Source organism: Salvia hispanica, chromosome 1 (genome assembly GCF_029641045.1).
Source record: "Salvia hispanica isolate PSC_SH4W2 chromosome 1, Shi_PSC_v1, whole genome shotgun sequence".
Lineage (NCBI taxonomy): Eukaryota > Viridiplantae > Streptophyta > Magnoliopsida > Lamiales > Lamiaceae > Salvia > Salvia hispanica.
The window spans coordinates 22,232,548-22,256,152 of record NC_142692.1 but is presented as its reverse complement, the minus strand read 5'-3'; the positions used below and the strand labels follow the sequence as shown (position 1 = coordinate 22,256,152).

The 23,605-nt window shown below is 32.1% G+C and overlaps 3 protein-coding genes and 1 long non-coding RNA gene across 4 annotated transcripts; 1 reads left to right on the top strand and 3 right to left on the bottom strand.

The window, feature by feature from the left end:
* Positions 1-4,091: 4,091 nt before the first annotated feature.
* LOC125185443 (reticulon-like protein B12) lies at positions 4,092-5,657 on the bottom strand. The gene is made up of 4 exons (XM_048081975.2): positions 5,423-5,657; positions 5,091-5,271; positions 4,708-4,919; positions 4,092-4,402 (listed from the first exon to the last, which is right to left on the bottom strand). The coding sequence occupies exons 1-4, from the start codon at positions 5,487-5,489 to the stop codon at positions 4,233-4,235; spliced, it is 630 nt and encodes a 209-aa protein (XP_047937932.1). The 5' UTR covers positions 5,490-5,657; the 3' UTR covers positions 4,092-4,232.
* Positions 5,658-8,889: 3,232 nt separating this feature from the next.
* LOC125224152 (transmembrane protein (DUF962)) lies at positions 8,890-9,536 on the bottom strand. The gene has a single exon (XM_048127509.2). It carries the CDS (start codon positions 9,411-9,413, stop codon positions 9,069-9,071), a length of 345 nt encoding a protein of 114 aa, XP_047983466.1. The 5' UTR covers positions 9,414-9,536; the 3' UTR covers positions 8,890-9,068.
* Positions 9,537-10,786: 1,250 nt separating this feature from the next.
* On the bottom strand, positions 10,787-15,987 carry LOC125219116 (putative anion transporter 3, chloroplastic). Its single transcript, XM_048120992.2, has 7 exons — positions 15,467-15,987; positions 12,295-12,521; positions 11,863-12,211; positions 11,721-11,765; positions 11,361-11,645; positions 11,248-11,281; positions 10,787-11,163 (listed from the first exon to the last, which is right to left on the bottom strand). Exons 1-7 carry the CDS (start codon positions 15,860-15,862, stop codon positions 10,994-10,996), a joined length of 1,506 nt encoding a protein of 501 aa, XP_047976949.1. The 5' UTR covers positions 15,863-15,987; the 3' UTR covers positions 10,787-10,993.
* A 4,820-nt stretch (positions 15,988-20,807) lies between these two features.
* Positions 20,808-21,771, top strand: LOC125218185 (uncharacterized). The gene is made up of 4 exons (XR_007175897.2): positions 20,808-20,969; positions 21,142-21,229; positions 21,309-21,499; positions 21,700-21,771. It is a non-coding gene; the product is annotated as an uncharacterized LOC125218185 (long non-coding RNA).
* The last annotated feature ends 1,834 nt before the right edge of the window (positions 21,772-23,605 follow it).

Genomic DNA, 23,605 nt, shown 5'->3' with positions numbered 1-23,605 from the left:
TTCATTAGGATTATTATCCCCACAAGGTGGGTGGCGATAATATTGGGAACCACTTTCTAGTTCATTCTATTTATTGTGTGAGAAGTCCGCCCTTATGAACTTACTGTTTCGTATGATTATTGTCCCCACAAAGTGGGTGGCAATAATATTAGAAATTAGCTTCACAAATTTTGGCAGTCCAACCGATGGAGACCATATATAAATTATAAGTTCATAATTATCACTTAGATATTTTGGTTATGGTTTTTCATTAATTATCCTTTAGCCTTAAGGCAGATTAAGACTAATTAAATTATGTTGGTATTTAATTGACTGGATAATTAAATCTTTTATTATCTTTAGTATCTTAGTTTAGGAATTAATTAATCTAGAATTTAATTCTTATTCATGTCAAACTATAAGATATATCTAAAATAAAGTACATTATTTAAATCTTAATTAGACATGAAAAATTAAATTCATATAATATCCATGTTCAAGATTAGGAAAAATAATAATTATATTATTTAATGACATATATATCCTAATTAGGATTCTAGATATATATAATATTTAGGAAACTATTAAATTATTCTTATCTATATCATCTAGGATATAAAATATTCCATGGATATAGAAAATAATCAAAATATTCCTAAAAACTAGGGAAATCTTCCCACAATATTTCATTTTTATTAAATAATATTATTTTTAATGATATCTTTTAATTTAAAAATTAAATAATCATTAAAATAATTTTTCATCGTTATCTCGTTGTTCGAGGTTTGCACGAATCAACGCGATGAAGATTCACCGGCGATACGCTAGCCGGAACGGCGAGTTCGCCGCCCAGCCCACGCCGGTAGCTAGCGCCCGAAGGCGCGTCGCTTCCTTTTCCCTTTCTCCCGGCGAAATAACGCCGAGACGATCCCTCTGTCACCGTCGACCAGCCATGCAGCCACGGCCGCGCAGCTCCGGCGAGCTCCCACTGCTCCGACGGTCTTCGCACGAACCAGCAGCCGCCGCGAATGACGTGGCTGCTCTCGGTCCGGCGACGTCAGGGCTGGGGTGATTAGGGTTTCGTGTTTAGGGTTCAAGGGTTAGGGTTTCCGGTGGCTGGACAACCCGCCGCTACTCTCGGACAAGCAACGGTCTTCTTTTCCTTCCACCGGCGTCGTCCGCCGTGTTTGGTGATGGAGATCGATGTTGCGGTCTTGTCCGGCGGCATGGACGAGTCCTCTCTCGTATTCATGTCGCCGCAAGATCACTCCGACCCTCCCACTTAATAGGCACGATTCGCGAGGCTCTCCGGGATCGGTGGTCTTGCCGGTGGCGTGCACGAGCCCACGCTCGTCTGCGCGTCGCCGGTTGATCGCTTCCCAAGCTCCCACTCAATTCGACATCCCTCTTCCGATCGCATGTTGTACGATTCGTCCCGGCGCCACCGCCGACGAATTGCACATCTCGTTCGTTCGTTCGTTCCTAAGTTCTATTGATTCGAATGTTCTTGAGTTAATCATGCTTAAAAATTAAACAATAGAACAAGAACATGCTTCGAGATCAAATAACACATGCATACATGAATTTCGCGAAATTTAAATCCAAATAATCAGAGCCAAAGACAGGCTCTGATACCAATTGAAGGAACTGGCAGCGGAAGCGTGCACTTAGATTAATCACATAAAAATCGGATCTATTTAGCAGATTATTTAGACGAAATCTATTCGCGTAATTCTTACTTGTATCATGCTCATAACTTGAATTAATCATGCTTTAAGTGCAATTGAAACCTAAAACATGCTTTTCTATGGAGCAGAAATAATACCTTATTAATTCTCCAAAGAATTGATGATGGCTAGCGACCTCTCCACGTGATGCTTTGAATACTAGACCACAGATCTTCTCTCTGGTTCCCGAACTGTACTCCAATATCAGTGTGGGCTGATTTCACCAAAATACTAGGACTTAAATAAAAGAGACAGAAAAACTACTCCACGGAGGAGAAGGAAATTCGACCAGCTCAATATGAGGGGGGCGAAATTTTCAAAAAATTTAAGAATAAAAATTGTTATGATTCTGTCTCCTTTATTCTCCTATTTATATTAAGTTCCTTTTGGGTCCAGACAGGGATCTATGGAAGGTTTTGGATATGGGCTCATCCAATTTACTTTTTACTAATTAAATTGAACCCACAATTTAATATAAGCTTAATTGGAATATTACGAGCAGCTACTACAGAAGTAATATTGAACTCTCCCCATCCAAATCCGAAATTATAAGTAATCAGGGTTTCCGTTTTATCTTTCATTTCCCGCGCTTAAGATTAAAATGTCCATTAATTAATTAATGTCTGCGATGGACTTAATTAATTAATATCTTATTAATTCCAAGAGTGGACTTAGCATGAAACGCTATTTATTATTCATAGAGTAATTAAACTCCAACTAGCTAGGTTCCGAATAATAAAGCCTTGTTTCGCGCTCCTCTTGGGGACATTATCAAACGAGACTCACCTCGCGCACGATTCAATATAATAGCAATCGTAGCACTGCTAGATATTAATCACCACTACCCAATATATCAGGGGGTTACGAAAAACCCGCACCATTTGATAAGTCAAAGTAATGCATAATTAATACCGTATGCTCAATGCTAACCTACATTGATTAAGAAACAAATATTTATCAAGACCTCACCTTTCAGTAGATAGCCTAAGGACAAGTCTTGCTGTTAGATCCGTTCAGTGCTATACCACACCAATGTCATCTTATTTCAGTAAGGTTTAGAAATATGCGGGCTGACATTGCAACCTTTCACGATGGATAATCTAATTCCATCTAGGTTGTGAAATTCTTCTTTTTCTTTGTTTAAGACTGACCGTGTTACCTTAAAGTGGACGCCGCCCACAACCGGTCTACTAAAATAAAGACTTAGACTTTGTTAAGTTAACTTATACATTTAAACATGCAACTAACATCCATTAAATGTAAAACATAACAACATTACGACAAAATAATCTATTTTATTCCTTGGAAAATAAAATAAGAGTTTTACAGTATTCAATCACTCGAAACGTGATTTCTAGTATACAAACTCTAACAATCTCCCACTTATACTCAAAACACTTTCGAGTATACAAAAATGTGCTAACGTCTAATTCTCCCACTTATACTAAAAGCGGCTTTCCGGCGGCGTCCGTCATTGCGGTGCCCCGGTGGACGTCCCGATTTTTTATTTTTTTTTAAACTCTATATATACGGCTCGTTGCAAACTATAGAGATTCAAGGCATAACATGTACTTTGTTTGAATCGTTTTTTTTGTTTGGGATGGTTTTTTTTTTTAACTATGTACTCTTTTTAAATTTAAATATGTATGTTTTTTTTATAAATAAAATCGTTGCATTTTCTCCATATTCGTGTCGAAATTTTAATTCCGTAAATTGCATATTTGTGAATTTGTGAATTTTAATATTGTGGATGTCCTTGGGGATGTCCTTGGAGATGTCCGTCATTGTGCAATGGGATGTCCTTATGACGTGGCAGAAGGTGTTTTTGGAAAGTCCGCCGGGACATCCTCACCACTGTGGATGCTCTCACAAATGAACACAAGTTCATAACAACTTATATTCTCTCTTCCAATAAAACTAAGTATTTTTTCTATTTATGTTTGTCCTATGAAAATAGTCCACTCCTATTTTTGGTAATTATTTTCTCCAATGTGCTATCTCATTTTTCACTAATAATATTTTAATAACTTTTTTTTTGTCCTATTTTTCATACTTTACCAATTGTGTATTAAAATTTGTGTCCTTCCAAAGACGTCATTCTAAATAAATTAATTAAAGCATTAACTCATTAAAGTGGGCTCTAATGTGTTGATTAACTTAATTTGAAATAGATGCTAAGATATTTTTATACTTAAAATACAATGGAGTAGTTAATATTTGGAACTGTATCAAATCAATAACAAAGATCTTAACAAAAATTTTTTTTTTTTTTTATCTTAGACGTTTCTTCAAAATGTTTACATATATTTTCTTATGCATATCTACCTCTAGAAAAAGATTTTAAAACTTTTGTTCCATGTTTCACAACTTTTTCTAAACAACAGCTTCGAGGAAAAGTGCCTCACCACATTCAACTACATTGTGATTGACTATTGTTTTTGACAGTAGTTTGAGTTTAAACTAGTACAATCAAACCAAGAAAAGGTAAAAAGTTCTATATAAAAGAAATTGAATGGTTAATAGCCATCAAGTTAACTTTTTCATCTCCAAAATCCATTTGTGGAAGTTGGTGATGCATTCTTCATCAAAACTTACATAAAATTGGTGCAGCTTCCCAAACCAAAGTAGAGCATACACGTCGATAAGGTCTTCATATCTTTCATAAATTGGTGGAACTGTAAGAAGCACTACAAGGCCTGCCATAAGTAAAAGTGAGATAATAATGTGTATATAGTGGCCACAGGTGCGTTAAAATACATATAATTCTTATTGCAGAACTACAAACAATAAACATTTTGTATGTATGTAATGAATTGTCCCCTTATAATGAACGTTATGGATATAAATGTTCATTACAAGTGCATAAAATGTTCATGGTTAGTAGTTCTACAATAAAAACTGATTATCAATTGATTACAATCCTATAGTGGCATTTGCAAGAAAGTTGTAGGTAACATAAACTCCTACATGAAAGCATAGATGATGATATTATTGAACTTACAAATGTAGCTCAAGGTGACCAAGTCAGTGAGACTCCCTACTACAGAGATCAACAACAGCATAAGACCAACTTTTACAAACATTCTTGAATCCCTTCCATAAGCAATATCCTCAGAGACAGAGAGCATCGTGTTTATTTGATCGCGAATGAAAGCTGCTGCCTCATTCGCCGTCTGTTCTGAGAGACGCAGATGTGGTAGAGGCGGAGCAGATCTGTTGCACAAATCATTGATTTCATTTTATTTGAAGTAAAAGGCTAAGTAGCTTAACACACACATACACACTAGCAATTTGACATCTAAAACAAGCCCTGCACAAAATCAAATCCAAACATTTTGATAGCATTGAATCTAGTTGAATGTAGGATTGAGGTAATGAATGAACCTGTTGAGAATTGCAGCTGATTTAGCCCATAAAAAGAGAATGGTGAAAAGGAGCAAAAACACAGTTGAAACAAATGTTAACAGGGTGTAAAAAGATATCTCAAACACCACCCAAGTAGCCAAAGCCGCCATCAAAATCCCCACCGTCCGAATTCTACTTCTCCACAACATCACATCTGCAACTGTTCATCAACAAACAAACCACTCAGATTTCTTACATTCAAATAAAATCAATTTGCATAATTTTGTACTCACCAAGATCTGATTTTAAATAAAGATGAAAAATCAAAGGATTTTAGATGAATGAGCAAAAATCAAGAATGGCAGACTTACCAAGACCTCCTCCAAGAATCTGATGAACAGTTATTTGCCTGTTAAAGAGTCGATCTGATGAACCCATATAAAATATAAATAAATATCAAGCTCTCTAAACACAACTTAGTCTATAATTTTGTGTGAGGTGCACTCATTTGGAATGTTGATAATGTAGGGTTGGTTACTGTTCCATTTCAATTCTCAAAAGCTTGAAAATTGAAACACTAGCTTTTTTCCATGTAATTCCGCGAAAATAGCTACATTTAAATAAAGTTGCGACTTTGTTTTGTGACAGTGGTAATCTGGCTGGTGTTGTTTTGGCTAGGTACACATAATCAAGTATTAATTGCAATTTTTTAAATTAGACCAAAACTCTGATACGAATACACACATAGTAAAGATAGTACAATAATTGTTTTAGATTCATGTTCTTATGTTGACCAATTTAGAAGTGCTCATCATTCTCTTCATTTTCTACATCTGGCCACAATTCTCACAATCCTGCACACATGCCACAAACATTTAATTGCATTATTCACAATTACTAGCCACTTTGGTAGTAAAATTGAAAATATGAACAATTATAACACGAAAAATTCATTCTTCTTTCGTGAAATTAAAAATTATGTAGTATGTTCTAAAAATTCAAAATTTACAATTCCTAAAAATTTAAAAGAAAAAAACCCAAAAAAATGCTTGTTTTACTAATATTTGAGCAGATGTAGTCAATATTTGAAGAAATCCATACAAGAGGAATTGAGAGGGATAGGAATGAACGAATGATTTAGCATTAGAGTGAACTACTCTACTAGTCTCTGATCTTGTCAAAAAATACATAAATGGTCCTTAAAAAATAATTATAGCATTTTTGGTACGATAAGACTAAAATAAAAAATTGTGAATTTTTATTGTTTGAGGATATTTTGGACCTTAAATCCCAGTATACTATTTTTGTAATTTTAGGTACTTAAAATAGTATATTGTCATTATGTGTTTAAAAATAAATATAGCCTTAAAATAGTTTAATTATACTTTATTTATTTTTACAATTAAATATTATTCATTATAAAACTCAGTCTATACGAAAAAAAAAAGTTAAATCTAATAGTAAATTTTTTTAATAAATATTAAAGTGAATTATAGAAAGTTCTTTTTGAATGTGGGATTTATTTTACTTATTTAATTAACTTTTTTTAAATTTGAGAAGGAAAAATATTATAGTGAACTAGAGTAATTTTTTTTAAGGTGAAAAATTTGCCAAAAGTTTGCCATACCGAATTTATAAACTGAAATTTGTCAAAAGTTTAAAGTGAACCAAACCGAAAAATCTGAAAATATCGAACCAAATTTGAAATTTCAGTTTATGAATGGTTTGTGTGCAATGTGTTATTTTGTACTATATAATATGCGTAGTGTGTGTATTTTGTATAAAATTTATGTAGTGTGTGTACTTTGTGTGTAGTGTGTGTATCTTGTAATATAGTGTATGTAGTGTGTTTATTTTGTGTAATAGCGTGTGTAGTGTGTGCAATGTGTAGAGTGTTATTTTAGATATAGCGTGTGCAGTTTGTGTATTTAGTGTATAGTGTGTGTATTTTTTGTAGTGTGTATTTTCTGTAGTGTGTATATAATGTATGTATTTTGTAAAAAGTCTATAGAATATATGTATTTTGTGTATAGCTGTGTAGAGTGTGCAATGTGTGTAATTTGTGTGTAGCTTGTGTACAGTGTGTGTGTGTACAAATTCTTTAAGAGCATCTGCATCCATGCTCTTGCCAAAGAACATGGATGTGGGCCCGGACCCACATTTGTTAATTTTTTATTCCTTGCTCTTTCTGAGCACAACATTCACATCCATGCTCTTCCGCAAGAGCATGCTCAAAGGGCCCACCATTCATTATTTAATTTAAATACTTCAACTAAAAAAACTTCTACAATATAAAAATACATTAAAAATACTCGAACTACTATTAAAAATTAAAAAATATATAAAAATCAAATAATCAAGTCCTAAAAAATAAAATTACATACTTAAAAAATAAAAATTACATACTTAAAATTAGGCCTGTCAAAATGGATATCGGGTATTGGATACCCGATATCCAAACCCGAAAAAGTCGGATAATTGGATACCCGAAATCCGATTTTTCGGATATCGGATCGGGATCGGGTAGTGAGAATTTTGGATTATCGGGTATCGGGTTACCCGATATCCGATCGGGTATACCCGAATTACCCGATTTATCCGATTTATTTTCTAAAATTAATAAATTATATTTTTATTATAATTAAATATAATTTAATTTCTTAACTATAATTTAATTAATACTTAATAGTTAGCATATAAGATATGTAATTTAATTTTTTTAATTATATTTTAATTTCATTGACTTGTGATATTTTGAATTTTTGATGATATTATTGTTAGATCTTGATTCTTATGAATTATTGAATTGTGTATTTATAAAGGATGAATGTTTGAACTTATGAATTTTGACGGTTATTGACTTATTGTGGATGGATAAAAGATGTTAATATGGTTATAACTTATGAATTTTGTATTTTGCAATGTTTTTTGTTATTTTCTTTTAAATTCGAACTACTACAAGAATTTTGTATTTCTAAAAATTTGTAGTTATTTTCTCTTAAATTCGAGCTACTATAAGAATTTTGTATTTCTAAAAGTTTGTAGTTATTTTTACTTGAATACTAGTACTTCAACTTTGTATTAAATTTGAATTAAAATAATATTAAATAAATTCTAAAAGTTTGTAGTTAATTTTCAAAAATAAAATAAAATAAATTCAAAATCACAATTGGGACTGGATACCCGATTTTTCGGGACTGGATACCCGAGTCGGGTATCCGGGTACCCGAAATCAAATTCGGGTCGGGTATCGGGTATTGGATTTTTGGAATTTCGGGATCGGGTACCCGAAAATTTCGGATCGGGTATCCGCGGGTATCCAATTTGACAGGCCTACTTAAAATACTAAAATATAAAAATTGCATAATTAAATTAGAATTATGTAGTCTAATGGGAATTTTTTTGTGTGGAAATGAGGATATTTATAGATGAAAATGTGAATTATGGGGAAAAAATTGAAAAATAATGGTGAGAAAAAGGATATGATTTATTGGGAAGTGGGAAATTTTTTTTTTTATTTAAAAACGATTTTTTATTTTAAAAATGATTTTTTAATTAAATTCAAATTTTAACAAAAAAATGAAAATGCCAACGGCATAGCCGTTGGCCAATATGCCACCACGTTGCCCTGCTCAGCGGCATTGACGTGTTCGATGCATAGAGCATGGTCGTGCCGTCGGCAAGAGCACAGCGGCAGATAGCGTTGTGCCACGCCATCGGCACGGACGTCGTCCTTCGGGGCCAGGAGCGATTGGAATGCTCTAATTTCAATTACTTCATTTTACCAAATATAGGATTTGAAATTGAATTAGATATCAATTCCTTCAAATTCAATATCTAATTTGAATGTAATTTCAATTCCGTGTATGAAATATAGCCTTACAGATAAATCTAATAATTGAACATTATCTACATGTGCAATTAACATGAATCACCCCAGGGTACCCAAAAAGATGTGGGTTACAATTTTTATTCAAATATTTTCAAGGCACACAAAATCTGATCTATGGAGGAAAACTAATAGGTGAAGATGGGCTTCTTGCCGAGCCTCTTGATTTCTGCATCCATGTTGCCAGTGAGCATCAATCCAAACATTTTGTAATCACAAAACAGAGACCAAAAAGGGTGCCCAAAAGTTGCAGGCACATTCCCTTCCACGAAGAAATGACTGTACCACGCCAACCCGTATCCAATCAAAGGCACCACTATCAAAAACCACAAATTGAACATCACTGCGTATATCAAACACACCATACTGCAAAGGGTCCCCGCAAAATGCCACCGCCGTGTCGCCGCTTTCGAGTGCTGGCTCACATAAAATGGCCAGAATTCTTCCATGCTCTTGAAATTCTTCTCTTTCATGGCTGATTACTGATCAAAATTGAATCTTTTTAAGGAGGATTTGTGTGGTGGAAAAAGGATTTGTGTGCTGCTCTCTCTCACTTTTTCCTTTTTTTTTGTAGACAGCTTGTTCTTATATCTGTGAAAGCTTATCCATTTCTTGTAATTGTAGATTTTTCACCAAACAAGTAGGTTTAATTTAATTATTAATCTGGCGTGTGAGAGCGATGTAATGATCTTGCAACCCCACGCCGTTAGCAAAGTAGAGGTTTTCGAACTACTCCATTCGTTCACAGTTTAGTGGGCCGGTTTTCAAAGAAAAATTGATCAAATATTTAATACTAATATTAGTCTTATATTTATATATATACTCTTCCTCTATTTTATAAAAATTAAAACTTTAAGAAAGCGACATTTTAATGTGAAATTAGTAAAAATAATAAATAAATAAAAAAGAACAATAATTGAAATGTTGTCGGTAAAAAATAGACTCATATCATAATAGATAAAAACTTGCTAAAAATGAAGGAAGACTAATTTTATGGGATGTATTATCAGAATATAAAACAAATGACTATTTTTATGTGACGGATATGACATTTTACACTCCCTTCATCCTATAAAAGATGTCACACTTATAAAATGGCATGAGATTTCAGAAAGTTTTGTTTTATGTTTTAAGTGAAGAGAAAAAATATAGTAATTTTTATATTAATATAAGAGTTAATTTTTATATTAATTTTTATGTTATGTTTTATGTTTTATGTAAGACATCGTTATTTATGAGAGGGGGGATTTTAGAAATATTTAGTAAATTGTACATCCTATTTATTGATTAAGAAAAAAAAGTGAATGACATTTTAAATTGTAGGCGTTACTAACAAAATGAAATATATCGAATAAATTGTACAGTCTACTTATTGAATAAGAAAAAAATTAAATGACATTTTAAATTGTAGGCGTTACTATCAAAATTAAATATTATTTCGACATGGACATAATGAGTATTTCATTAGCTATGAACTATGATCATTGATTTTGACGAGTAAAATAACCACGTTATTGTTGTTGTCAAATATATTCGTATTAGTGATGCTAATTAAAATTAAAGTAACATAAAAATACAGCTGTTTGGTAGTGACACCTTTATACAAATTCTTAAATAATCTAGCACCAATAACATACTAGATAGTCGGTAACGATCATTAGATCAGACAACAACACATCAATAGATAAATATCAAAATTTGTTTGATAATTTAAAGGTGGTTACCTATCCATCACCATTACCTACCACATTAATAATTTAAAGGGTTAAAATCAACAAGACGAATATCTCCATCATCAAAGCCTAAAAATGTGGTCTAATCTGATCTAAAAATTGGCCAACAAGAGTGAGAAATAGTACAACTTGAATATACAATATTTTTATACAACACATTGAGTCTTTAAACTCTGTAAAACAATCGAATGGAAACAAAATTTGACACAATTCTACATTTGTTTAAGAATATCATATGTATACATCTACTTACCCTGTTATATGTTACTTATATCATAAGTAAAAAATTTCAATCGTAACATAGTAGATCTTGTTTTAATCTAAAAGACTCTTTCTCCAGTAGCATAGAGATTCCAAAATAAGGCTGTAGCAAAGTAAAGACAAGCTGTAAGAGTTAAGAATGCCTGAAATGAACCCAGCCACTGCACAAAGTATCCTGTCCCAATTGTGCTGATAATTGCTGCCAGTGTTCCCGCAGAATTCGAGATCCCTGCATAACAAAGCTCGTTCGTTAGGCTCCATCTAAGTTAATATTGTCACATGAGTGAATGATTAGTAGTATAGGATTGTGTACCGTGGAGAAATCCTGCACATTGTGGCGCGATGTCCTGATGAAAACGAGTAGAACCAAATTTAGTTTTCTGTCGAGTAGAGTCTGTGATGCAATGAAGCGAAAAGAACACTTACTTGCATGTTGAGTAGAAAGCCGGCTTGACTGAAAGAGCTCAGGCTGAGGGCTACTGTTAAGAATACGGCTGCAATTGTTGGAGTTCGGACGTAGTTTAAGCAAAGCAACCCAATCCCAGGGCCAATGAAACCGATTGACTGCATGATTTTCCTTGCTGATGTGGTGGAGTAACCCGATTTGATCAAGTAGTCCGATGCTGCCCCAGCGATGTAGCCTGAGAGCGCCATCGTTCCCCAAGGAACCGCACTGAACCAAGCTGCTTGCTTCAAGTTCACATCGAACACCTGACATTCCAGCAGAAGATCTTTTAGCAACGTTACGCGTTTGTGAGACTATAAATCGTGTAGAAATAAACTCACGGTTTTGAAATAAACAGGCATCCACGATAGAAGAACAAAGTATCCCTGCAGTTAACAAGAGCACACTCGACGTTTATTATGTTACTTAAGAGATCATCATAAAAGGAAACGGGAACGGGATGGGAAAAGAAAACGAACGAACCCAGTTATTTGTGAAATTAGCAAAGATTATAGCCCATGTTGGCAGCTTGGATAGGAGATGCCTTAGTGATGGAGGGCTGCCCTTGATGACAGAGGAATCGGCTTTCCCGGCTTGGATCAACCACAGTTCAGATTTACTGATTGATCCGCACTCTTGGGGGTCGTTCGTGACCTTAAAACTCCATGTAACCAACCAAAGAAGCCCGAGGGCAGTAAAGAGTACGAAAGGACCAGAAATCCCAATAGATTGCATCAGCAGCGGAGCCAAGACCAACCCCACCACATTCCCGAGCTGGAACCCACCCATGGATAATCCAACAGCAGTAGCTCGTTCGTGGTTTGGAAACCATCTGTTACGAAATATCAACGGTTAAATATCCAAACCGGATATATGAAATGAACAAGAAATTTAAGTGTGTGCCTATATTGTTACCGCGATAGAAGGTGATTCATTGCAGGTAAAGCAACCCCTTCGGCCAGTCCAAAGAAGGCTCGGACAGCTAGGAGGCTATTGGTCGAGTGATTAGCCGCCCATGGAGTGACGAGAGTTGCTAGTGACCACAATGCTGCACCCCATGCGATAACTTTTTTCCCTCCGTATCTGTCGACCAATGCTCCTCCGAGAACAGAAGAAAACATGTATCCCCACAGAAAGGATGACTGTGTGCAACATGTGATCAGAATTTATATGGCAAAAGAGAAGCATTTTTTGAGCATTATGAAAACAAACATCTCATTTCAACATTATTCTTCAAATTTCAGGAACTCAATGTACAAATCAAACAATGGTCTTTAAGCATATTGGTCATGAAAGAAGTTTGAACAAGCCTCCATCAAACAAGTCAAGCTAGAGATCCCAACTACGATATTGACAACTCTTCCTTTTCATCGTTGAAACTATTTATTCGTTAGCATGAAACCGGAAGCGGGCATCGTATGACAAATTTCCAATGACAAGAAATTATTCTGTGTGAACTTTCAAGAAGTGGCCTCTTGCTTTCTTGCACTTGAATTAACAACACACACATTCCATTTTCAGCTACCTCTCTACCTCCATAGCAAACAAAATGGCCTAAACTCAAATCCCATCAAACACCAAATGTTTTGTTTCCTTTGTTAGGTGTATTAGTTTTACTTAATTCCTAACCATATATTCTTACCCAAAAAAATTGTAGTCTTTCCCTTCCCCTTCCCATTCACATTTTATAACTTTGTAATTACATGACTATTATTAAGAGTGGACTACATAAATGATACCTGATCTTTCACTTTCGCACGTAAATGGTACATGATCTTTATTTTATATCGTTTTTAGTACCTATAAATCATATTTTTTGTACCTGATGCAATTTTCTTCCCAAAATACCCTTTAAACAAATATATTTTTTTCCATTTATATCATAAAGGGTATTTTGGACATACATAAAATTAGTACCAAAAGTGATATTGTAATTTTTTCTCTCATTCTCATCATTCTTTATACTATTATTATTAATCAATATTAATATTATTATTTTGATATTATAAATTAATAATTAATTCATTTTTAATATCATTCAAATATACTTATATATAATTATAGTTATAATTATATTTAATTATTATAATAATATTATTATTATAATACTAAAAACTGATAGTAATTAATAAATAATTGTAGTATAATTATATAAATTACAAATCACATAAATTTATGTAATGATAATAATAATAATTATTATTATTATTATTATTATTATTATTATTATTTTACATTAAATTAGTAACTAATTAATATAACCTTAATTTAACATTGTGAATTGTATTCATAATGATATAAAAAGTTGAATATTTTTAGTTAGGTATTTCAACCTTAAAATGAGTATAAAATAATTTACTAAAAAATATTCAATTGATTTAATGACTTTAAATCATTAATTTAATTAGGTATTTTATTTTTTATTTATATTATGAATGCAATGAGATGTATGTATAAAACACTAAAAAGAAAGAAGAAAAAGAAGAAAAAAGAAAAAAAGAAGGAAGAAGAAGAAACATAAACTAAGGAGAAAAAAGAAAAAAGAAAGGAAGATAAAATACTAAAAAGAAAGAAGAAAATGAAGAAAAAAGAAGAAAGCAAAATAGATAAAGAGAAATAAGAAAGGGAGAAAAAATAATCACATATTTGGTATACTATTTAATTGAAATTTCAAAAAATATCCTCTATGAAAAAAAATCACATATTTAGTACGTAGGGTTATTTTTGTCACTGGGTACCAAAAACGATATAAAATAAAGATCAGGTACCATTTACGTGCGAAAGTGAAAGATCAGGTACCGTTTATGTAATTCACTCTATTATTAATGAATGATTGGATATAATTTGTTCCACGTCAGTGTTCAGTTTTCTACATAAAATGGTAACAAAATATAATCTAGGATTAAGTTGTGAGATTATTTAGTAAGAGAAGGCTGGCTATGACTAATTATCACATGACTATCCATCTATGAACCAAACATAATACTACTCCATTCGTCCCACATGAGGAGTCCCGGTTTACTATTTTTGAGTGTCCCACTTTAGGAGTCTCAGTTGGAATATTCTATAAATGGTAATAGGTCTCACATTCCACTCACTTTTTACCACTCACATTTTATTATAAAACTAATATTTAAAAGTATGACTCACGTTCTAGTATCTTTTTTCATTAACTTTCTTCTAAATGTTTTTAAAACCCAACTCAAATAGAACTATTAAAGTGAGAAGGATAGAGCACATATTTAATCATGTGATATAATCTTGAAACCAAATACCTCAATTCCAAAATGAGATGTGCGTGATCTAAATTCTTGGCTTTCTTACCTACTTTTTGGCATCAAGAATTCAACAGTTTATGATCATCACATCCTACACCTACCACCACTCTCATAGGAATATCCGTCAACTCTAAGCCAAGTAAGCTACGAATTACGAAATCTAACAAAATCATAAGTAAAATCTAATTAAATTATAAGATGCTGACTCAGAATCTATGCGTTTTCTGACATCGTGAGACTTAGTCCTCGTACAAACCAACCCTCGCTTCTCAGCTACCACAAAGAGTCAGAAACAGCCTCCCACGTGAAACACAACAAGCCAACCACCACAAACAATAGTAGTAGTAAATGTTATTATGGTTATGACTTAATTTATGTTATACCTATTTTATTAAAAAAATTAGGAAATAACCAGGTCTTTTCACGCCGACCCCACTTAACCAATCCAAAGTTCACACACTGCTAAACTTAAAAAGCCTATAATAATAAATGTTTCATGCCCACATGAAATAAATTTTCACTAAATTATTTGGTTAGAGGTAAGAAAAACACAAAAAATGTAAATTTTTCAAAATTTCTTTTATCAATAATAAAGTTCATAATAATAGCAGAATTAGGTAAAAGTTTAGACTGAGTCCCCGTTAAATATGTCATTCTTATTTCTTTATTTGTATTAACTTTTTCTCTTAACTTTTATTAATAAAGTCAAATAATTTTTTAAAACAAGCGCTGTCAGTATTAAACATTTAATCTCTTAGTAATTTAAAAATGTAAAATATAGATGAAATAAAATAAAATGAAAGTGTTACCTGAACAATGCCTAAGAAAGCAGTGGACCAACCATATTTGGCGGCGAGAGGAACGATGGCAACAGCCATCACAACTCTATCCGCATTGCACAGACACATCACCGCCGCCACCAACGCCACCACTTTCAATCTCTCCGCCGCCACAAACCCGCCTTCTTCCTTCCTCCCCACAAACAGCCCCCTTTCCATCCCTTCCGCCGTGCACCGCACCCTCCTCCGCTCCTCCAACCGAATCGCCGGCAGCCTCTCTCCGTACGTCGTACAAATACTCCCCCATTTCTTCACTTGCGAATTCCGGAACGAAAGAGTCGCCGCTAGACCGATCGGGCCCGAATGGGCTGCGGCCCGGAGAGCGGGCCGGCGGAGATAGGACTTTAACGGCGCGACGGCAGCCATTTGCTTTCTACAAAGGCTACGATTTATAATTAAGGAATACTCTCCTACTATTGTTGTTTCATTCACAATTTATAGGGAATGTTTAATAGTCTGAAAATGTAGGCAACAACATAGAAGGGAGTTGGTATTTGATGGATAATAGTATACAATTCAATTAATAACGTGTGCAATTAATATTTTTTGCCTTCAACTACAAATGGAAATAAATTAATATTATTAGTATTCGATGCCATTTCTACCTCAAATGACAAACTGGGGAATCAATTACTAAGGCGTGGTATTATATGTCTCCATTAATTATTTATTTTGAAGATAATAAGAGAATGTACAACCGTATTATTTTACTTTGAAGATAATTAGAGAATGTATAATCGATTTATTTTGATAATAAGAGAATGTACAATCGTATTATTTTATTTTGAAAATAATAAGAGCATGTTTTTACTATTTATGAGCTCAGTTTCACTTTTATTTATATTTTATTTATAGCTTTTAGCTAAGATACAACACTCATAGTCAAAATATGCTCTTAACTATTCATAGATTTTACTATTTTATTATTCAATTAAAACTATAACTACTAAAAACATTTCATTAATTATAACATTAAAAATTTTAAAATACCATTATAAATTTCTAAAATAACATTTAGTTAAGAATATCATTAAAAAAAATTGAAATACCATTACAGATTCCTAAAATATTAAAAATTACATATGTAAAATTCTAAAAATTAAAGAATACACAATTTAAATCCTAATTTTTAAACTAACATTAAAAATTAGAGTATGCATTTTAAAATTATAGTTAAAATATAAAAAATTATTTTTCCAACAACAACGACTTATTCAAACGAGACATGGGGTGTGCAATTATTTGTTGATGTGCCGCTCGTTCTAATAGTGACATACGGAAAGTGTCCGTCACTATAGCTCTGAACAACAATCTCATTAAAAGAGTTGTGGAAGTTTGGGGGGCTGCTTGATTTGGTCCATCTCGTCCACTTTCTATTGTTTGGTTTGGTACGTCTCGTCTTCTTCCTCTAGACATATTTGAATTGAGAAAATTGAGCGAGAGATAGTTTCATTTGATAAAAAAAATTGGGTAATAAATGAGGATATTTATAGATGACTTGGATGAATTGAATATAAAAAATAATGAAAAAAAAAGATAAAAAGAATATGAAAAAATGGTCATAATACGGCTATATTTTTGGAAGTAGAACTTTTTTATTATTTTTTTAATTTTATAAATTTTTAAAAATAAATAATTTGAAGATAAAAACGATGCCTAGTCGTGGGGGCGAGTGGGTGTCACGCTCAGCCCACGGCGCGCCACGTGGGTTGGGCATGTGTCCTTTAGCTAAGACACTGTTGTGCATGCTCTAATTAATAATCCCTCCATCCCAAAAGATAGGCTGAATTTCTTTTTTCGTCCGTCTCATAAAAATAGTCTACATTCACTTATGGAAACCTTTTCTCTTTCTCTTTTACTTTATCAGAGCATCTACATCCATGCTCTTTGGCAAGAGCACAACACTCACATTCATTCTCTTCCCAAGAGCTTGCTCAATGGTCCCACCATTCTATTATTCAATTTAAATAATTCAATTACTAAAAACATTTTCACAATATTAAAATGCATTAACAATACCCAAAATACTATTACAAATTACTAAAAAATTACATAATTAAAATCCTAAAAATTAAAAATTACATAATTAAAATCCTAAAAATTAAAACTTACATAATTAAAATCCTAAAAATTGAAGTTGAGAGAGTTGTTTGGTGTAGTGTGATTTTTTGTGTTGAAATAAAGGTATTATAGATGAAAGTGTGAATTTTGGGATAAAAATAATGAAAAAATAAATTAAAAGTGTGGAAAAAATGGATATATTTTATTGGGAAGTGGGATTTTTTTTTATTAAATCTGAATTTTTCATATTTTTTCGAATAAAAAAGAATTTAAATCAACGGTCAATCAGAGCATGCCACGTCGGCTGCTCGTGCTCTTGCCGTTGGCACGGCGGTGCTCTATGCATCGAGCGGGGCCATGCCGCTGGCAAGAGCACAGCGGCTAGCAGAGCTTCGCTGTGCCAGCGGTACAACACCTGTTCGATGCTAAGAACACTGATGCAGGTGCTCTCATGTATGAGTCTCACCATCCATTATATTACTTCAATGAATTTTTATCTTTCTGTTTTACTTTGTTATGTATGGATCCCACCATACACTACATTATTTCAGTTATGTTTTCTTTCTCTTTCTTATTTTTTCAATTATGCATTAAAATTCGCATTATTCCTAATTAGCTTATTTCTATAGAACAAATAGAATATAAGGATAGTACTTCGTCCGTGGTAAATAGGAGTAGTTGTTTATATTTTTTTCGTTCACTAAAACTAGCCTATCTAGTTTTAATAAAAAAAAATCTAATGTGATAATTCTTATTTTTACTATCAATATTTCAATTTTTTCCTAGCTTTTGGACTATAATTTGTAAAATCAACCATCAATATTATTTTCAATGAACTAGGGTATACTCCAAAGAAAGATGATCCATTTCTTGGCGGCACGAGATTTTATGCAGCTTTATTTTATGTGTTAAGTGGAAAGAGTAAAGTAAGAGAGAGAATAAAGTATAAATAAAAGGTATTTTCAATTTTTGTACCAAATACTGCGGGACGACAACAGATCCCATCATTTATTTGTACAGATTTATTTCATCTAAGATTTTAAGTTCATCCACAAAGCTAACTCTTATTCATCCTTTAATCATCAGATTCCATCATTTATTTGTACATATTTATTACATCTAAGATTTTAAGTTCATGCACAAAGCTAGCTGTTATTCATCATTTAATCATCATATCCATTAACTTTTACGGATCTTATAACACTTTTTACTCTATCTCTTAATTAAGAGACAACATCAACAATCCTTCATTCCTTATCCATCTCATTCATTTACTATTTATGGATCTCGCTATTTCATTTTAATTTTAATTTTTTTTAACTAATTTAATTTAATTTAGATGAAACATTATTTAAATACAAAAATTCATAATTTTATTGAAAAACACGAATTGAAAATTTTGATTTAATTATATACTCCATTAATTTAGTTACTATAAAACTTAATTAAATAAATTTCGATTCATTAAAAATAAAATATTCACGTTTAAATTAAGTAAGAACAAAGTCGAATTATTTTATTTGTATTTGTTTTCAACTTTAGTTTATTATTATGAACATAATTAAATAAAATTTAATATAATTAAATTCACATTAAATCATAAACACGACATTATACAAATTAATTAATTCATACCTTTATAAAAACATAAACATGTTATTAGAAAAAAATGCATAAACAAAAAAGAATTCAATAAAATGAGAAAAGTATTATAAAAGTCAAAATTTTGAAACCTAAATGTTAATTTTGGAATTTGAATCACACCCTCTATAATTTTTCAAAATACATTTATATCTGGCTAAGCCAATTTGTACATAAAGCAATATAAACTGTCTTTTAAGCGTGAAACTAATTGCCCACATCGAGATCACAAAGAAACTTGGAGTTGAAAACCTATCTACAAAATAAACATTTATCCCACAACGAAGTCACGATGAAAATTTAAATTAAAAACCTATCTATAAAAGATTTTACTTAAGCAATGCAAAACTTGCTCATCTAATATGAATGATGATGATTATATATTCTACTCCTATAAAATATAATCATTCGCTAATTCACGTGGCGCGTTATCTCGCCAAATGCCCCTCCCCAGCGAGTTGCCCCGCAAGATAGGATGCTTGCAACACTGGCTCGTTCCAGCAGGACGAGTTCGAGCCAACAAGGAGTTGCGTTGTGGATATGCTCTAATAACGATATCATGGTTTACTAAATTCATTTTTGAAAATTTGTTGTGATTTATCATAGTTTTAATCACACTTAAAAATTGATGTTTTAATTCAAAGGCACTCACATGATTCGAAATTTATCGGTATATTATAACCCCGAAATTGAACTAAAGCATATAGAACGAATCTATATAGAACAATATTATTTTTTTTAAAGCCCACTACAACATATTTACCCAAAAATTCCAATAAAAACAATATGTGTCGAAGCTGTGATGCGAAGTGGCAATGAAGAGTCAGAAATGGTGAAGGAAGCCACGTGTATCAACTATCAAGGGCTCTGCCATTTGGAATTAGGGTCTATACGGTAAACCTCTAATTTATCTCTCAAAATAAATAAATCGAAACTTTAATTTAAATTCGACATTAAGCATTGAATTGAAGAGCATGACAGGGGAAATTGTGTGACATATTTCTTCGTCAGTGTATGTATGATGTAAGTAGTAGTACTACAATTTAAACCTTAACTTTAGGGAATAGGTTGCCATTAATTAAAAAATGTTAGTCAAAAGTATCGCACTGAGTAAGCCTCGTGGGTGATTAATTTATGCGAGAATAAAGAGAAATATAATTTAAAATGTAGTTAATTTCAGTAAGAATAAAAATATACTCCATAATTTAAAATGTACATTTACATAATGCAAGCCACGTGATGGTTAATAACTCATGTGAGAATAAAGAGACATAGTAGTAGTATAATTTGAAATGTACATGTACATAGTGCAAGCCTCGTGGGTGGTTAAAATATAAAAGAGCCGCGTCGTGGGTGGTTAATTTCTGTGAGAATAAAGAGAAATCTATATCTATATCTATAAAATGTACAATTAATATAAAATTAAAAAATTAATTCTAATAAATATATAATATAATCCTAATATACAGGTTTCCCACGTTTCTTTTTATTATTAGTGGAGATTAGTTTCTCATGTTTCATATATACCTGAGTTTCATATATACGTGAGTGCGTGGGAGGTTAGCAAAGATAATTTGATTCTTTTCTCCCTCTTGTAGATTCATGGAGAAAACCTACCAGCAAATCAATCGTACACACACACATTAAAAAAAACACAGAAAAAATTCAACAAAATTAGGACTTGAAGGTGCCGAAATCAGTAGCTACCTTGGCAGCGGGTCCGTGCAGTTTGCGGCCGCGGAGAATCTTCACAGTGCGGCCAATCCCATTTGTAAGCACTCTTCCAAAAAATCAAGGTGTCAACTTATCAAAATTGTTACTATTACTATTTTTTGCCATTCAATATCACAGTTTTTCCTATGTTATCAATATAATAATGATAATATTATTTATGTTGTTTACTCTTATGAATGTTGTTTGGTTTTGATGTTTTCTACTTGCAGAAAGATCAGATTTTTGATGAAGCGGCTGATGGGGAAACTGCTGAGATTATTGTTTGTGGAGAGCAGTATGATAATTGTGGTTGAAAAAGTAATGTGAAATTGTGAATAATTTTACGCACATACTTTTGTGGTATCCTTGTCTTTATGGGATTGATGGATTATTGCAGATTGAGGCTCAGATGAAGGAGAGCTCTCGAAACTGGAGACAATGTTGGCTGAGGAGAGAGCTGCTCGAGCGGAGGCAAATCTGAAGTCACTGGAACTTCAGGCGAAGGCGGAACATGAGTTGCACGAGAGCTGAGAGAGAGCCTGAGCAGGGCTGATCATCGAAGCTGAGAGCTTCTGGAGGAGCTTAATCGTAAGCCTAATTGTATCGTCATGTGATCTAATTGTGTGATTGAAAGAGGAACTTGCAAAACAATATTTTTGTCGTTCATCGAATGCATGTGGTGTGAATTGTTCGATTGTGTACTTTCATGGGTGTCATCTTATGTTTTGCTCTACGGATAATCATTTTAATACATATTGATTATTGATTTTGTTCCTATTTTATTGTAGTTTTAGGTGAGGCGGGCGGCTTTAAAGAAACAAACGTGTCATTTTACCTATGAGTTCGGTTGAAGAGTGACGAATGATGAAAAATTCAAGGTTTTAGTTTATAATGATAGATTTTTATCCTCCTACTCCATGAATTAATGTTTAAATATTATGTTATGTGATTTGTTTCAAATTTATTATGCTTTAATGTTGATTTGTATAGATTTTTTTATCCATTATGTGATTTGTTTCAAATTTATTTTGCTTTAATGTTGATTTGTATAGATTTTTTATTCTCTTTTAACTAAAATTGTTATTCATATTGTTCATTGTTAATATTGATTCTAATTTTATTTAATTAATTGAAAATTAAAAATTAATATGTTAAAAGTATATCAATCTGTGCATAGCACATGTGTGATACTAGTCTATACATATATAAAATGAGAGTTTTGGGGATATTTATGGAATTATCAGGGGGAGTTTTGGGGGTATTTATGGAATTAAAAATGTTGAGGCTAGAATGATTAGAATAAATTAAATTTTGATAATTAATTTGTATATATCTCAACCGGCAGTTAGGATATTCAAGTTTGTAGATTATTATCATCAAATAGGAGTAGATAAGGTGTACCATTTTGTTTCTCAAATATATTTCATGCATGATTATATATTTATTATAAAAAATAATAACTCCCATGTGAGTGTTAAATTCACACATCTTATCTAAATAAAATTAGAAAAATGAAAATATTTTATTTATTTATGTGATAATTAAAGAAATGAAAAGATTTAATTTATATAACTATCGCATATGACGTCTAATAGTATGCTAAGAAAAAATTGAATGGGATCTTTTATTGGAGTAATGACATGTGTAGTGGAGAATTTGTAACCTCTTTTGTCATCACTTCATGATTTATGGTACCTTAATTTCAAGACATCTTATGTTGTCTATTTTTTCTATAAAAGGCATAGAATTGTAGATGAATTATATATCAACAAAGACATTCTTCATTCTATCTCAATCTCTCAACATTTTATTTTCCATTTCAGGAGCATTGTATTGCTAGATTCTCATAGCTCCATCAAGTACGTCAATGACTAGCTAGTTTAAGATGCTTCTACACGTTAGGAGAATGTCGTTTTATCTGTAGGGATAATATATCAATCTGAGAGCACTAGTTGTGCCGTAATTTGTCTTGCTTTAAGAGGGATTTCCTCGACTTGACTTATAATTCGATTTATGTTATAATTTTCATCGTAATTTTCATTCCATTTATTATTATTATTCTTTTTCTTAGATTGTAAAGAGTTAAAAGTAGGGAAAAATTGTAACACTTTATTTTTCTCCATCGTTACACAATTTATTATTTGTGTATCTATACTATCACAGACATTATAATTATATTATGTGGTAAATGATGATCACTTGTGATGAATTAATACGTTCAAGTATAGATAATATTTGTATGTATATTTGCGTGTACTAATAATGTCAAATGTAAGTCTTTGTGACAGAAGACTTATCCAAGTATAATGATAAAATGTATGGGAGTTTTGGGAATATTTACAAAACTGCCATTTAAATTTAAAAATTATAAAGTATAATTAAAACTATTTTTTAATTACATTTGTCTTACGACAGTTTCAAATGTGAGGTTATGAATATTTATTTTTCTCTTTTATATCATTAGAATCTTTATTTCCCTTTTTTATATCATTAGAATAATAAAATAAAATAAACTAGACAACAATAATAGAAAAAGTATTATTTGATCGATCTACCGTCATTCTGTCGTTAATTTTATCTTTATTCTACAATCAATACTCATAACATATAAAGAGTCATTGAATCAAAAAGACTTTTGGTATAAAACAAAATGTTTATAAATACTCTTTAGAAGACAATTTTTTCAATCAAAAT